The 16,510-nt window shown below is 35.1% G+C and overlaps 2 protein-coding genes and 1 long non-coding RNA gene across 4 annotated transcripts; all 3 read right to left on the reverse strand.

Annotated features, from left to right (window-relative positions):
• Positions 1-121: 121 nt before the first annotated feature.
• On the reverse strand, positions 122-5,123 carry LOC113693687 (proteinaceous RNase P 1, chloroplastic/mitochondrial-like). Of its 2 annotated transcripts, none has more exons than XM_027212291.2 (7): positions 3,236-5,120; positions 3,069-3,158; positions 2,801-2,982; positions 2,590-2,710; positions 1,824-1,892; positions 1,506-1,635; positions 122-649 (listed from the first exon to the last, which is right to left on the reverse strand). In XM_027212291.2, exons 1-7 carry the CDS (start codon positions 4,949-4,951, stop codon positions 408-410), a joined length of 2,550 nt encoding a protein of 849 aa, XP_027068092.2. In that variant the 5' UTR covers positions 4,952-5,120; the 3' UTR covers positions 122-407. The 2 variants fall into 2 exon arrangements, with proteins under 2 accessions (XP_027068092.2, XP_027068093.2); XM_027212292.2 differs by having other exon boundaries at positions 559-696; positions 3,236-5,123.
• Positions 5,124-5,958: 835 nt separating this feature from the next.
• Positions 5,959-8,223, reverse strand: LOC113691874 (uncharacterized). The gene is made up of 3 exons (XM_027210196.2): positions 7,979-8,223; positions 7,743-7,861; positions 5,959-6,436 (listed from the first exon to the last, which is right to left on the reverse strand). Exons 1-3 carry the CDS (start codon positions 8,206-8,208, stop codon positions 6,417-6,419), a joined length of 369 nt encoding a protein of 122 aa, XP_027065997.2. The 5' UTR covers positions 8,209-8,223; the 3' UTR covers positions 5,959-6,416.
• A 6,774-nt stretch (positions 8,224-14,997) lies between these two features.
• On the reverse strand, positions 14,998-16,180 carry LOC140010005 (uncharacterized). The gene is made up of 2 exons (XR_011817268.1): positions 15,610-16,180; positions 14,998-15,418 (listed from the first exon to the last, which is right to left on the reverse strand). It is a non-coding gene; the product is annotated as an uncharacterized lncRNA (long non-coding RNA).
• Between the last annotated feature and the right edge of the window lie 330 nt (positions 16,181-16,510).

The following is a 16,510-nucleotide window of genomic DNA, read 5'->3' on the forward strand; positions in this document are numbered from 1 at the left end:
TCGTCATGTTTTATACCTTCAGAACTCCTAAAATATGGTTCCTGACTATGTAGCAAGAAGTAGCAGCAGTTTTATCTCATATAAACTTCAACAGTTATATCCCGCAGAAAAAATACAACTCTCACACACTAACTTCCAACTGTCAGGAAGACTTTGCATTGAGATAAGTTACAAAGCACACCCTGAAATCAGCAGCGCTGCAACTAACCTCTTCCCTCCCAGTCAACATAATGTCCACCTTAACATCTACATGACAAAAGGATTATCTGCCTCTCTTTGCATGTTTTTAACAGGATTACAAAAAATTCATCATTTATGTTCTTACATAGACGTATGATCTACCACCATGATGCCAAATTTTCAGTTTTCCACCCGGGCCCTTCATAGTACCTTTTGAGTTACTGAACTCAAATTTGAAAATCAATTATGCAGCCACCACAATTCTCTGCAGCCTCTAGTTGTGGAGTGATTGAGCGATAATCTGCTAACAAAGATGACGACAGAATATTTTTAAGATTCTGGTATGTTTTTTGAGGTGCCTGTTTACTGCCATCATGACTGCTATGTCCTGTTGGCTCCAGCTTAAGCTGCCTTCTCTTTTGACTGCCCACGCTTCTTTGGTTTCCCTTGCCATGAGGAAGGTGCAACTCTGGTTCTCAGAAGCAGAATGAATACATTTCAGTCAAAGCTCGGAGTCTGTGGTAAGAAGAAGTTTATGCAAGGGGACAAAAGGAGTAATAGAACAAAAACTAATGAAAAAATAAAACCTTCCTTAACATCTTAAAACAGGCACATTGTGGTATGGAAAGATATTTCTTCATAATCTGCAGGGCAGTTACTCTACCACTGAGCAGCAAAATTTTGTTGACGTGATATACAGATGTGCAGTGTGCAGCCACTGATTTCCATAAACATTGGTAACATGCATTATGCCAGGGTAAGCCTAGCACCAAACAATTATGAGAGGATTCAACGAAGTATAAGCATTCCTGAAACTGCAACCAGAGTGAAAGTCCAGCTCATCTACAGAAACTCTAACAGTACAAGTGCTCAATTTCTTTGAGGTCTTATGCCTATATTCAGTGTTGTAAGTCTCTCTAACATCCAAGCATGGTGCATCTGTGTTCTTATCCTGTAGAACTTTTACAAGTAATTTGACATGACTTCGATTAATCTCGCATTTGGACAAGAATTTGCATTGCCAGTTTCCAGGCTGCCATACTCAGTGAAGCTCTTTGGCATCTATAAAGTCGTTATACTCTTAAGTACTAGAGATGTTGGAAAAGTTACCACTGTTCTAAAGATCTCCATCTTAACTTTAGCTTTAAGTAATTTCCTCTTTGGTTCATATGAAAGTGTTCTGTTATTTCACTTGCCAAACACACTATTTATGTAACAGCTCATGAAAAGGTAAGTCATCATAATTCAAAGTACAAGAATGAAAAAGAAGGCATCACGTTCTCGTTTGCAATTTGTGATGGTTGTTCTATCAGACTAGCTATTACCTTTATCAACATTAGAAGAATCTAGGCCTCTTTTCAGCGGGTGAGATCTTGTAACACATAACCATGTTCCCTCACCATGAGTTTCAATTTCTGAAACAACTGGAATATGCCAGTGGCCTTTCTCTGACTCCTGTTGACACGGCAACAAATTGGTATCCATTGTACTGCAGTCATACTATTAATGTACAATTTGTCTTTACTAATGTTTTGCTTCAACAACATTCTTCTCCAGAAGAGGATTTTGCACCAAAAAGATGACTCGCATAGCTTTTGGCATCTTTGAAAAAGGAAAAAATCGAGGAATCAAAGAAACCTAACCTGAATTACAACAGAACATGGAGGCGGCATGTGAAATACTGGACCAGTTTCGGAAAAGCTGAAGTGTACCTTCAATTAACAATACAATTCCTTAGTAGGAAAGGAACAAATTGCATAATAATACTAGACATTGTAAAGAAACCTACAGGAAGAAATCAATGATGCTCTGGCCCTTGAAAAGAAAAAAAATGAGCTCATCTTGTTTTAGACATATTAAGTTCATGATGGCAACAGCATTAACAAGAAGAAATGCTAAAGCAATGGTCAACTCACAGAGTGAATCGGCAAACTAACCTGGGAAATGCAGTTCAGTTTTGTAATATTCTTTTAGGTCTTAATCCAATGAATAAGGAATGCTAATTAATTAATCCATCAGTCAACTTGTCTAGAGTGTAAATTCAATGTTTTTTCTTGCAAACTCCTCAAAGATCAACAATGACCACAGTCTAAGAAATAAATGCACATTGCTTGGCATATACAACTATCATGGAGGCTCTCATTCTTCTGAAAATCAAGAAAAAGGATAGCACAGCGAGCAGCAGAGTTATGTCATATGATTTTAGCTAGCTCTTTTTTCTTTCTCTTTGGTAAGTAACTTGCTAATTTCTGCTGCCAGAACTGTCAATGATATGCTCATGCTGTTGCAATGGTCCTATTTGTAGTCATATTATACTTCTGAATGCATCTAACACTTTATGAGATGATTAGCACTGCCCTGCTCCAAATAAACAATGGTAGATTTTTTCATTTAGCTATAACTACTTACCTGATGTCTTTCTTTCCATTTAGGGAAAAAATCATTTCCCAGAAGTTGAAATAAGTGGTCTCTCATCTCGTCATTCGTGACAATTAAGCATTTAAACTTGATGGCTGCATATAACCAGTACCTAAATTTAACTCAGATGCATTAAAGTTTATCACTCTAAGTAAACAAGAATAGATGAAATTTGAAGTATTATAGAATTTGTAGTTCTAACCAATCATCATTTGATCCAGTAGGAGTTGCATAGAGTGCATCTGCATTTTTCCACTTCTCAATCAGTGCTCGATTGACAGGTTCATTCATCTTATCTCCAGTTAGACGCCTGTTATGCAAGACAATGAGTGGCCATTTCTTAGATGGAAGCATTTGACGAAGTCCATTAACAACTGCATTAACCTAAACAGAACATTGTCAGAAAAAGAGAGATAAAGATAGATTGATTATGTGTTATCTTTGATCTGCATAACAATAGAAAATCTTGCCTTGGATGGTTTAAATTTTCTTTGAGTGTAAAGGCCAATATTTGCTCCATCTACGACTGCTTCAAACGGTCCGTAATAATCGAGCCATTTCTGCAATTTGTTGCATATTCTTCATCGTACCATTATATATCTAGATTAAACAATCACGATTAAGAAATATAACGTACTTGAAATTTTTCAAAATTTGAATTTTTATCTCTTTGTATGGCAAGCGAAGTCACTGATCTGGCAAAATGTTCAGTTTCTGCAGGATCAAGGTCAATGGTGACTAATTTTTCTCCACAACATCTGCATAAGCCATCAGATCCCACAGATGTACGCGAAACAGTCCAGCGCCCTTTACCCAACCAGCCCAGTCCATGCCAACCGCCACCTCCATTTTCCATTGCTTTCTTTATGAGTCTTTGACCCAATTTCCTCTTCCCCACTCTTGAAGCTACCTTGCTCCTGAACCACTTCTCGATCAAATCTGCAGTAGAAGACGAGACCTGCCTAACGCTTGTTCTTAGCTTATGCAACAGATAATAGACTCTGTCACTCTTTCCAGTTTCTACACTTACTCTCAAAAGGGCTTCAAGTTCTGGCTCCTCTGGACAGACACCATTCTGCAACATATGTTCTTCAACCATAAACGCTTTCTCAACATTTCCATTGTTGCAGAAAACTGACAGTGCAGGACCATAAGATCGCAATCGAGGGTTAATTCCTAATTCTTTCATTTGCTTTACAATATCAAAGGCCAAGTCTCCATCTCCTAATGACATTGCAATTCTAGCCACAGATGTAAATGTCGCTTCATTCATTGGAACCTTATCAAAAAGCATGTTATTATATATTTCAAATCCCCTTTTAAGTGCGGATCTCTTGACATCCAGAGTAACTTGAATTCCAGAACCTTCTTCTCCCATCACATCTGTGTTCGCATGCTCAGTGTCAGACTTCATGAACTGAACCATCTCATCTAAACTTTGAGGATAGGGTAACTTAGAGTCATTTGAAAAACTTACAGGATTGTTTACCTTAGCCGGAAAACCATTGAAATCCAGCCCCTCTTTATTTTCAGAGTTTATCTCCTTGGACAACCCCAGAGGATTCAAGCTTCTATTACCGCTACCGCTTTTTGCTGGCTGCACAACACCAGTGGCAGCAGAAGAACAAAGATAGAGAAGTACAGCATAATGGTACTGCCCCAAATTTATCCCTTCTTTCCTAGCTAAATCATATAGCCGAATTGCACCTATAACATCCCCCCTTTTAGAGCACATATCGAGCCCTACCCTCAGCACAGTTCCAGGTGTATCAGCCTTACTTTTCTTAGAAGCCTTTCCTACCCTTTCAACTTCCAGCCGATTAATTTGGTCCTCATTCTCCGGCTTTCTTTCCTTCTTGCTAGTGCCCTTTCCATTTCCCTGTGCTTTCTTGACATCTTTTCCTGTATTTCCATCCTTAGACCTCGTCGACGAAAACTGAGGACTCGTAACTGTTCTGCTTTTGGGGTTTAATCTAGTCTTTGCATGTCTATCCTTCAGTATAACTCTTTTCTCAACATTATCCGCTACAGCTGCATCAAAATGACTACTTTTTTGAAAACTTTCACCAATTCTTCTGTCCCTCAGACTATCAGAGGAAACCCCAGAACCATTCTGCCCAATAGCTTTATGGTTGTTTCTTGAGACATTGTGGTGGGTGTTCCTGGGCAACTTTGCTTCCAAGGGGGCAACATGCGCATTAACTTGAAGAAATGGTGAAAATCTTTGGTTGAATGCGTGCTTCGTTGTTGAAACATTCAAGAAAGTGATTAAAGCAGAAGAGTAGTTGCAGTGAGCAAAGGATAAAAGTTGGAGTCGACTTTGTTGCAGGGGTGGGCAGGTGAAGGAGGCCATACGTGGCCGCTAAAATAGGCTAAGCATCATCGTCCATTTTCCTGTCGGGTGGACTTATTTTAGGTATTTGGAATGTAATCCATAGACCCGGGTCTGACTGACAGAGTTGTACAAGGGACCGAATTTTCATTTACTGGGGTTGAACACGTACAGTCCCCTCTTTTCCTTTGAGGCGCGCCGCTGTTTATCATCTTCACTGAGACACTTCCTTGCTTGTTTGGACAGCAATTTTCCAAAGAAATATTGCTATATTTTTTATAAACATATTTTTTAATTAATTTTTTATATTATATATATCAAATCATTCTAATAATTTTTTTACAAAAAATTTAGAAAAATACAATCCAAACAAGACCTATTCCAAAGAAAATCAATTTATTTAGATCCATCAGTTTATGAAAACAGGATTTTACAATAATATTATTACTTGGAGCTTGACTGCTATATTTGACAATTTCTTGAGCCAATGACAAATGATGAGAATTAACCGGAGCAGTAGTATTGTCGAAGACAAATGATGAGGAGCAACATCATGACGACCGCAAAACGCAGTCGATTATGAATAATCATATCCCTATTATATACCTGCGAGAGATTCCAATTTCCCTTAATTGCAGGAAAGGTGGAATCCCAAAAAATAAAGAGAATAATAAAGGCTTGTGATCTGTTTTGGACAGAGTACTAGTGTTATTTAGAATATTATTTGAAATAATTACTCTAGCATTTCTTGTAATGTGATATATGTGAGATAAAAAGATAATTGAAAATATAAAAAAATGGGTTAAAAAATATATTTATGATGCAAACGAAATATTATTTAAAAAAATGAAATATCAAACAAACCCCCTCCTTATTAGCTTATACTTCAGAGAGTGCAGATTTCTCTTCGTCTTCTTGGATTGTGGGAATGGGAAACTTGAACTCAGGCAAGCAAGATTGAACGCAATTTTGCATTGAGTGGAATAAGAACCATTATAAAAATAAAAATAAAAATTAAGCTCGCTTCAGAAACTGTAAGTAGCCTCAAATCTTGTTAACCTGAGTTCAAATTAAATTTGGCCTAAGTTACATATATATAAAGGTGATGAATTTCACCATCTTGCCAATACGTCAGAATATAACTTCCGTTTACTGATGCTGGAACCAAGGAATCCTTAAACATCACATGCAGTCAAACTCCAACATATCGAAGTGAAAACAGCACTCAAGCCATTAACTCTCTCTTTTGCAGACTTGCACCAGCCAATTGATTATAACATGCCAATTTCACCGAACAAGAGTAGTTGAGCTCTAGGACAGATGCATACATCGAAGAAGGACAAAAATCAAAGGTGTCAAAACTGAAAGCGAAATGTTATTTTGTAGCATAGATGCATTTTCAATTTCTGAAATTCCGAAAAGTAAGAAGCCTAATTCGTAGCCAAGCAGAGAAACAGCATCACTGGAACCAGTCCACAAAATGCTGTCATAAAGGCAATGAAATACCTGTGCCACACAAAGAGAAGAGATTGCCATATCAATTTGAAGCTATTGTGCAAAATGTAACAGGAAATGCAACACACAATAAAGCCACATTTCTAATAATAGCATAGTATAAAGGTAAAGGAATATCTAATAGCAGGCAAATGAAACTGAACTTCGTGATATTAACTCTGTTTTTCCAAACTTCATGCTTGCAATAGGCTGCAAGCTAGCTCCCTTAACATTTCAACAAGCCTAAGCAAGATTTTTTCCCCCCCAAAATGCACGTCAAGTACAAGTTTAGAGGATGACCAATCATCTAAGAGGTAAGATCCTTGAAAAAATTTGCTTTTAACAAATATCAAAGCAAGTCCACAGCCATATATGTAACCTATATTTCCCATCCCTCTTCTTCAGATGACCCAAAAGGTCGCCATAACAAACTCTTGATGTCATAAAACTTGAAGCTTGAATTCTTCTTTAATTATCCTAGTGAATGCAGTTAAAAGAACAACAATGCCGACTTTTTAACTGACCCTGGAAACATAAAGCCCTATTACTCCATCCCATCAGTCCATGGCCAAGGACTGGCTGTGAAAATAGCCTTTACACCCATGCCTAAATATACTTGAACCTTTGACATTTCTAAAGAGCAGGAGGATGAATAGTAGTGATTCCACTCCTGTACTTGAACCTGCAGCTCAAAGTGTAACCTTAATACGGGAGTGAAAACAGCTATAAGCAACTAAAATGTAACACAAGGACTTCCACTGCAAAAACTCCTTTCCAAGTCCCAAAATAAATCCTACAAGCAGGTCCAAAGTCCTTGAAAGTAGTCTAGAGAAGACATCCACAACCTCTGTAAGCATGATTGCCTAAATCCAACAGTTCGGAATGCGGTGTAATTTTACTATCCATAAAATTCATGAGTGACGCAAAGCAAGAATTTGAACAAAAAGATAACCACAAAGGGAGATAGTCTAAAAAGTCGCAATGAGACAATTAGCTGAATCATGCCTGAAAAGTTAGGATGCACTTTCTTGCTGATTACACATAAGCAAAATAGAAAATTGTCAAAACAGATAAAAAAAATTGATTCCACGCTAACATATTCACATTTCATCAATACATGCAATACAAAATTGACACATACTTAGCCACTGAATACAGATATTAGCATACAACATTCACATTTCACGAGTAGTTTCACATCCATATCAGCTTAAAGCAGTTGCAAGCAACAAAATGACTTCAATGTAATCCCAAGTAATCAATCCTAACAGTATTACAGCAAAACTATACTTTAGTTTTAACGAATGTCACAACGAACCTTGCGGAACTAATCCCCAGAGACGTGATTCGATGGACAAGCTGGACGTCAGCCGAGCCGAAGCTATCGCACTATGCAACGGTAACATCGTCTCAGCACCGCTCAACTCCACAGGTAACCTAAGCAATTCAGAATTAACATTTAATCATACCGAAATGGTGGCTATATCAGAGGATGCGCGTGTATACGTTAGGGTTTGGATGAACTCTGAAGTGAGGATGAAAGATTCATTTAACCTTGAAATCCACGAACTGCGTTTAGCGGCAGATTGAGAGGCCGTCGAAGATGATATGGAGGCCGGAATTGAGGCTTTCTTGTTGCCGCCAAGTTTGAGAGCCACAGGCTGTAATCGAGAAGATAATCTCGATAGCACCCGAGAAGTAGAAGATGCCATTGTGGAACAAAGCAGAGAGCGTGTTCGAGCAAGAACAGGAGGGTTTCCGAGGGTTTTGTTACCAAAACCCATATTACGACATCGTTTGCTGTTGGGCGTGCAACGATGTCGTTTTTATTTTAATTTCTTTTTTGACAGAAAATTGATTTTTCACTAAGAAATCCTTCAATTGATAAGTAGGGGATTGAAACGAGGGAGTTGATACATTGGCAGTCTCTTGCACTTCTAATGATATGGAAAACCAAATACATTCCTATATCTCGTTTCAATTAGGGATGTAATCGAACCCACCTCCTCATTTAATTAAGAATGTAATCGAACTGAGTTCTTCACAAGTAATTCGGTCAAAAGTTTGACTCGCACTAGATCAAATCGAGTGCGAGTCAAGTATGAGTAGCTCGATAATTATTCAAATCGAGTTCGAGTATGATTTTTTAAGCTCGGTGGCTCGTCAAACCTTATCAAGCACAAATTAATTAATTAAAAATTATATATTTAGTTATTACAATTTTACCCTTTTAGGTTTAAGAGTAGTAAAAATTACCAAAATTACTCTTTTAGTCAAGTCAAATACTCGAGCTTGATCATATTCGCAAGAAAATCGAGCATAATCGAATCGATCTCAAATTTTTGAACCACTATTCGAGTTTGAGTTCGAACTCCGTTTCTACTGCTCGCTTGAACTCGAGCAATACCTCTCTACTGTCGAGTCGAGCTCGAGTATAACGATACTCGCACTCGATTCGACTTCATTACATCCCTAATTTCAATTGCAGTGTAGGTAAGATAAGGTAGTTATAATTGCTATCATAAGTAGGGGTATTATGTATTTTTACGTCATGAAATTTGTCAAATAAAATACCATCATCATATATGTGAATGACAATAATGTGTCTCAAGATTTTTTTTAATTAATCTTTCGTACACTGTCAGCATTAGATAAATGATAAATATATAAATTTTGAATTTAAAATTTAAAATTCAACTTTTGCACATATGCTCTGTTTTTAAACTTGGACCGGATCGGCCCAGTCTAACCTGTCGAATCGAGAACCGACCAATTGTCCGGCCCGAATTAACCCTAAAAATAGAAAAATTAAAAATTCGGTCAAACCAGGGTTTGACCGGAAAAATAAGAACCGGGTCTCTTTTTTTTTTCTTTTTTTTGAAAGGTCAAATATTTTTAATATTATGTTTTGACCCCTAGGTTATTAAAAATTATTAATATATCTCAAATATTTCATACTTTATAAATGTTGTCTTAAAGTTTGGTGTTATTTTTCAATTAAGTCCATAATTTTAATTCTAAACTTGTTAATGCTCATTAAATAACATAAATTGCTACTTAATTGTTCTAATTTCTTTGTATTTTCTTATTAAATATATTTGAAACATCAAATATATATAAATATATCTTTATTAATATTAACATGCTATTAGGAATTTTACATATAATATTTTAATTTTTAAAAAATTTTTATTTATGACGTCATCCGGTTCAACCCCGATTGAATCCGGTTGAACCCATTGACCCCTGAGCCCTGAGCTCAACCGAGTCGATACCCGGTCCGGTTCTGAAAACATATCACATATGTCATAGATCCAACGGTGATAGTGTATATACTGTCAGTGTATATAAAATTTACTCTCTTTTTTTTTTGTTCAAAAAAGGTAAAATATTAAACAAACAACTTTTTATTCAAGTTGAGATCAAAAAATTAGAGATTTCGAATTCAAATCCTTTACTCCCTTCCTACTTGGTTGAGGGTTTAAAGTGATTCTTACACATCTTATTAATAAAGGATTGTTCTAGTTCGGATTGAAACTAAATTTCCCTTGAATTGAATGCCAAATGGGACACAAATAGAAAATAATAGACAGATACTCTTCTATGAAAAAGAACTGAAATCTGGTAAGAAAAGTGAAGTCTATGAAACTCTATCTCGTAGAGGATGCTAATTACACTTTACCCCCCTAAACTTGGGGGTAAGTAACACTTTACCCCTTGAATTTAGAATATATACACTTTACCCTCTACTGACATCAAATTTTAGAATTCTGTACAAAACTTTAGTGAACTGACATTAATGCCTATATTATTTGTATGGACAACTTTATCTATTAGGCGGAATATTGGCGCCTAAGTAATAAAACCTTATGTAACGTTACAAAAAGAAAATAAAAAAAGACGAAATAATCTTAAATGTTATCGGTAACAAGTTTAAAACTTCTAAAACTCTTCCAATACTACTACTTCTTCCTATCTTGTGCAAATCATGATTCCTCTCGTAAAATAACAATTGGTAGCCTTTTGATCAATGAGGCATCAAGGAGATTAAATGTGAAAGTACATCTTATCTCTCGAAATATTTTCCTTCTTGTTTGAGCATTTTGATGAAATATGAGGGGCTTTATGCATCTTCTGCTATCTAAGTTGCTTTTCCAGCTTGTATATTTTGTTTGGATTCCTAGATGTTTATCAAACTATATAGTGATTAAATAGTGTACTTCTTTAGTTTGGAATGTGCAAGAGTTCAAGTTATTTTTTTATAGCCAAATTTGTAGAGAATATTGAGCAACAATTAACAAAGTGATCGTTGGGATTGTATTACAAATTGTGCTCCACATGTAAAAATTTTAGTTGGGGTTAGTTTTGGAATGAAAATTGATGATGTCATTCAAAACCCTCAAAATGTTAACATCGGGGAGCAAACTGTATATTTCCTAAGTACAATGGGGCAATGTGTTACTCACCCCAAGTTCAAGTGGGTAAAGTGTAATTAAACCCTTCAAAAATCACTTTTAACGGAGCACTGAAAACGCTTGTAGATCAAAAAGAGTAAAAGCATACAACAATACTTTTTTTTTTTGGTCAGACAAGCATATAACAATACTTGATGTAAAATTATTGTTCGCTCGGCTTTTAACATGCCTTGAGATAATACCCATATTACACAAGCACACGTTCATATTCTTAAACACATACCAAATGCTAAAAGAGGTATGAAGCCATGAGGTACGTATAGCTTACGGCTCACATCTTAAAGGTATTTGAAGCCATGAGGTAAATATAGCTTACAGTTCACATCTTAAAGGTTTTTTAATTCCGTGGATTCACATGAATCTCGCTTCCTCTAAAACTATTTTGTTACACTTGTATGATCAAAACTAAGAAGTTTAATAGCACAAAAATTTCTAATAGAATTGTGTTGTTTAAAAAGTAGATTTCTTTTCTTTTGGAAGGAAGTAATAGTCAGCTTGTAAAGTTTTGGAAAAAAATTGCAATTGATTGTCCTTAAAACTAGAGCCGTTAAACGAATTGAACTATTCAGTAGTTCGATTTGTTTTGATTCGTTCGTATTCGTGAAAGGCTCGTTCGAAACTTTAAACGAATCAAATTCGAACAAATTTTTTTGTTCGATTAATAATCAAGCGAACACGAGCATGTTCGTAAGTTTTGACGAACGTTCTCGAACATGGATATAATTGTCATTTGACAAATTTTATGGTTAATTTTATGGCTGGACTTTTATATTTGGAGGGAAAATTGCTTTGTTTTATTTTGTTGTTTTATGTTAATGTTAGTTGTATAGTTAATGAATAATATAATTTAGTCACTTAGTGTTTTAATTATTTTTTAGGATGATTAATGATTTATATGGCATATTTAAAACTTAAAATAATCTGAATTCGAGTTTTTTGAGCATGTTCGCGAACGGTTTGTTTATATTAAATGAGTCGAATATGAATTTGAACTTGAACATGAATTTTACTTAACGAGCCGAACATGAACATAGGTTTGGAGTTTAAAAATTAACAAACGAATACGAACTTTGTTCGAACCGTTTAACGAACAGAGTTCAAACATGAGATATTCGGTTCGATTCGACTCATTTATACCTCTACTTAAACCCCAACTTAGATTGTTCAACTTTAAGTTTCCCTCTTCTTTCTTCTGCTCGTAAAGTTTAGAATTTCCCTTTAAAGAATAAAATAATTACACTTGACTTGTACATAAATGAAAATTAAAACTATACTTAGCTCACAAACCAATGACATCCTCTTTCTTATTTTTTTTGTTTTTTTTAACAATTTGGTGAAGCAAACATCCAAGTAGGTGCCAAGGTGTCAAGCACCCTTTATAGGCGATTAATTAAAATTTAAAACTTGGCATGTGCGACGAGTTAATTGCATGCATGCAAACAAAAAGACTAACAATTCCCTTAATAAACCCATTCCTATAGGCTATAACTTTGCTTAATAAGAAAAATCTCATTAGAGGTGACTGGGGTTAGAGAGGACGAGAGGGATGGTTAACTCTCCATTAAAAGGGAAAAAACAAAAAAATAGTTCGGTATTGACCAAAATGAACCGCCAAAAAAATCGGGCCAGCGTGCAGGTTCATAATAATTTCTACAAATGGTCAACGAATCAAGTCGGGAAGAAATTCTCTTGCAAGCTGCTCCCACCAAAACCATGCCTAACGTCTGCGCCACTCATTATTGGTCTCCAAACCAAAATGAATGAAAAAGCCACTGTACTGGCTTTCCTAAAGTTTTTAACAACCATCTTTTGGGGTTTGTTGCCTTTTCTTTATTCGTCTTATTACGCCTTCACATTTGGGTGTCTTGTCTCCATCTTTTATCAACCAATTATATTAACTAGCAGTGTTATATTATAGCTGATAGTTGATACCTTTGGTCATATAATCAGAAACTCCCACACACCCAACAAACGGACCCCATCCTCCACGTTTTTCCACAAGTCTCCGTGATGGGAATTTATTTAACTAGACCAGGAAAATACTACTGTATTAGATATGCTTTATAATAGCGCGAAACAACTACTCCAAGCATAGATTATTCCAAAAGAAAAAAAGAGAATGGGAAAAGATAATACTGGTGGAAAAAAATTATCCTACTGAAAAGGGTCTTGAAAAAAAAAATAAATGGGACTGATTGCTTAATTAACAATTTGAATTGGTAGTTTAAAGATGCTACCACTTATAAATTTTTAATCACATGAGTATCACATGACTTGTCATTATATATATATATATATATATATATATATATATATATATATATATTTGGATTAGAATATTATACGCAAAAAATGACTGACATATTTTTTATAATTGTTTTATATGGTAATTTTTTTTATTCGTTTCAATTATGCTTTTTAAAAATATTTTGAAAAAGATAAAGATAATTATAATACTTCAAGATAGAAATATCGATTGAAAATATAAAAAGGTACTATTGTTAATTTTCACCAAATGGGCAACCCAAAGTCCAAACCGTGATTCACCTTCTAGTTGTACATTTTTTCCGAGACAGTTAGCCCAGCCAATTTCATAACTTTACAGATCGGATTCCTTGAACTTGCAGGGAAAAGGGGGCAAAAAAAGGGACTAAAAGACTTTTCATGATCCGACCGAAAAAGAAAAACATAAATCGAATATTCAAAATATTCAAATCCTAACTAGTTGTGTCACTACTACATGTGATTGCACGTAGTCCCTACGCGATCCCACCAGCCATGGCAGACCGCCCCAGCGATCCGCAGCATGTTTGTTTGGATCCCCTGTTTTTTAAGAATTAATTTTTTAAATATAATAAAAAATTTTAAAAAGTACTTTAAAAGATAATTTAAAAATTAGTTTAAATTTTTTTAAAAATTTTTAAAAATATTTCAAAATATATTGTAAAAACTCTTCTCATCTTAAATATTTTAAAATATTTCCTAAAAATATTTCAAAATATACTCTAAAAACTCTACTACAGTAAAATTTTTCAAAAACACCAAAAAAAAATAGCTAATCCAAACGGTTGCGTGCTTCTACAGTAAAGCTATATACACGCGCGCGCACATGTACATACGTATATATATCTATATATATATATATACTAGTATGGTTCTGGCCGTGCTACGCAGCGGCCCACCCACTAATATGATCAACTAAATCTGTAACAATGAGAATAATTTGCTAAGGTTCAAGAGATAAATAATATTAGGGATAATGATATTAAAAATTATTTTTCTCCATCCTAGGACACAAGTTCAAAATCATTTTTTTTATTTAACGTACATCGTATTAAAAAAATAATGATTTTTAAAAAAATTATTTTAAATAATTTTCTATCAAAACATGCTTGCTTAGGGTCTATTTGTATCAATGGAAAATTTTTTCAAAAAAATGTTTTCCCTTTTTTCTGATGTTTGGCTGAAAAAGCGTTCAAAAATTTTTTTTCTAGAAAAAAGGTTTTACTCTATCCAATGGAAACCAAACTTCTGCAAAAGGTTTCAGTGAATCTAAATCAACGGTATTGTTGGTTACATTATCTTATTCAATTGTTCATAGAATTTTCTATGAATGCTTTAAAAAGATTTTTTTTTAACCATTTTTTGACTTTCAAATTGATTGTGGTGTTTAACATGGATTGTCTATAGTAGTAGTAGAGAGATACTAACCGATAATTATATTAGAATGCGAATTTTTCAAGAAAATGATTTTTAGCGAAAAGATTTTCCTGGGAAAATTATTTTACAAGCAAACAGACGGACCCTCAAGTGGCACTACTTTACCACTGGGACGTTGTTACGCCCCACCCACTCGCGGCCACATTTTACCATGCAAAACCATACACACAGCAGTGAGCTCTCTCTTGCGGCTCTCAGTTGTCACCAATACAACCTCTCATCAAGGTGGAGTAACATTTATTTTTAATCAGCAGAAAATAGCACCAACCGAACTCAAAAATGAATACAACGGTGGTAAAATGAATACACTTGCGACGGTCAGATGTCATCTTTGGCTTAAGTTTTCTTCCGCAAATGAGATGAAAAGTTCTCGGCAAATACAAAAACTGCAAATGCTCCCAGCACTTCTTTTATTGCGTTTAACTCAGGTAGACGGCAAAATTTCAAACACTCCTAGAGCAATAAAACAGTGGTGGAACACAAACGGCTACTATAGTTCAAAACTTTCTTCTTTGATAACCGAGTACACGACGCTACATATCGACATGGTTGGTCAAATGTTGATCATCCACACATATGTTTCAAATTTTAAATAATCACACTTCACTTCTAGAGCCAACATGTCAATGTTCATCAACTCCCATTTTGCTAGGAAATACACAGCTAACCTTACTAATGCATCTGTTGTGTTATGCTGCTTGTATTCCATCCACTACATTCTTGGGGATTCGCAGATATTTGGACTCTTTCACCCAACTTCAGCCTTCACAGTAAGGCACCTCTTAAAAGTCGGGCAACCCTTGAAATTAAAAAACAGAAGAAAAAACAAAGATAAGTTAATCCGAAGAATTATCATCATAATTATATTCTTTTATGCATAACATCAAACACATAACAGTCTTTAATTAACGGAAGAGAATATAAACAGAAGGTAGGAACATTAAAAAAAAATTGCAGTTCAAAATAGGAGGAGAGAATTTAGAAGCGTACCTATGTTTTCTTTGCTCAGCTGAATGCTGGCAAAACTCGGAAACAGAAGTATATATAAGGCTGGCAATAGTAGGTTTTGGAAGCTGTACCATAGATGATAACTCGGTACAACAGTCATCCCTAAATCCCTAAAGTGAGCAGATTTTGGAGGAAAAGAAATTTCAGTGAGCCGATTTCTGGGACAAAAGAAAACTTCAGATGCATGTGGAGGATTTTTTCGGTGGCAATCGAAAGAAAGTACAATTAGTTGTTGGAGGATTGGTAGAAAACTGAAGATTTTGCAGGATGATAGATTTTGGGGGAAGAGAAATTTAACTGAGCTGAATTTTCGGGCAAAAGAAAACTTCACGTGCATGTCGAGGATTTTCTGGGCTGCAATAAAAAAGAAAGACAATTAGTTGTTGGAGGAATTGGTAGAAAAGTGAAGATTTTGCAGGAAGGACAATTAGAAAGGGGAAGCAAGTTCTAGCTACCTATCCGACGGAAAGAAAGGGAAAGAAACTTCACTTCATTGACTAATAAGACCATTAGGTGGTGTTGACTAACTTACATGACAGAGCAACCAGTTCTAACGGACATGACACAACAATATTTTAATTCCAATCAATAATTCAAAAACAACCCATGTGATAAAAGGAGTCCATAAATAGTCCACAACTATTTGCATTTGACCAGAAAATTATAAAAGAAATGATTTGAAATGTACAAAAATAGCCCTAAATAGTTAGTAATTATTTAAAGAGCTAGTTTTCATAAAAGGATTCAATTGACCTTTCTGACCAATTAAAAACCAAACAAAAGGAACAAATGAAAATAATTAAACCATTGTTACCAATTAGCCCCTAAATAGTAAGGAACTATTAAGCCTTTGAATTTGGATACCAAGCTCAAATAGACATTT

This window comes from Coffea arabica, chromosome 6e (assembly GCF_036785885.1).
Source record: "Coffea arabica cultivar ET-39 chromosome 6e, Coffea Arabica ET-39 HiFi, whole genome shotgun sequence".
Classification (NCBI taxonomy): Eukaryota; Viridiplantae; Streptophyta; class Magnoliopsida; order Gentianales; family Rubiaceae; genus Coffea; species Coffea arabica.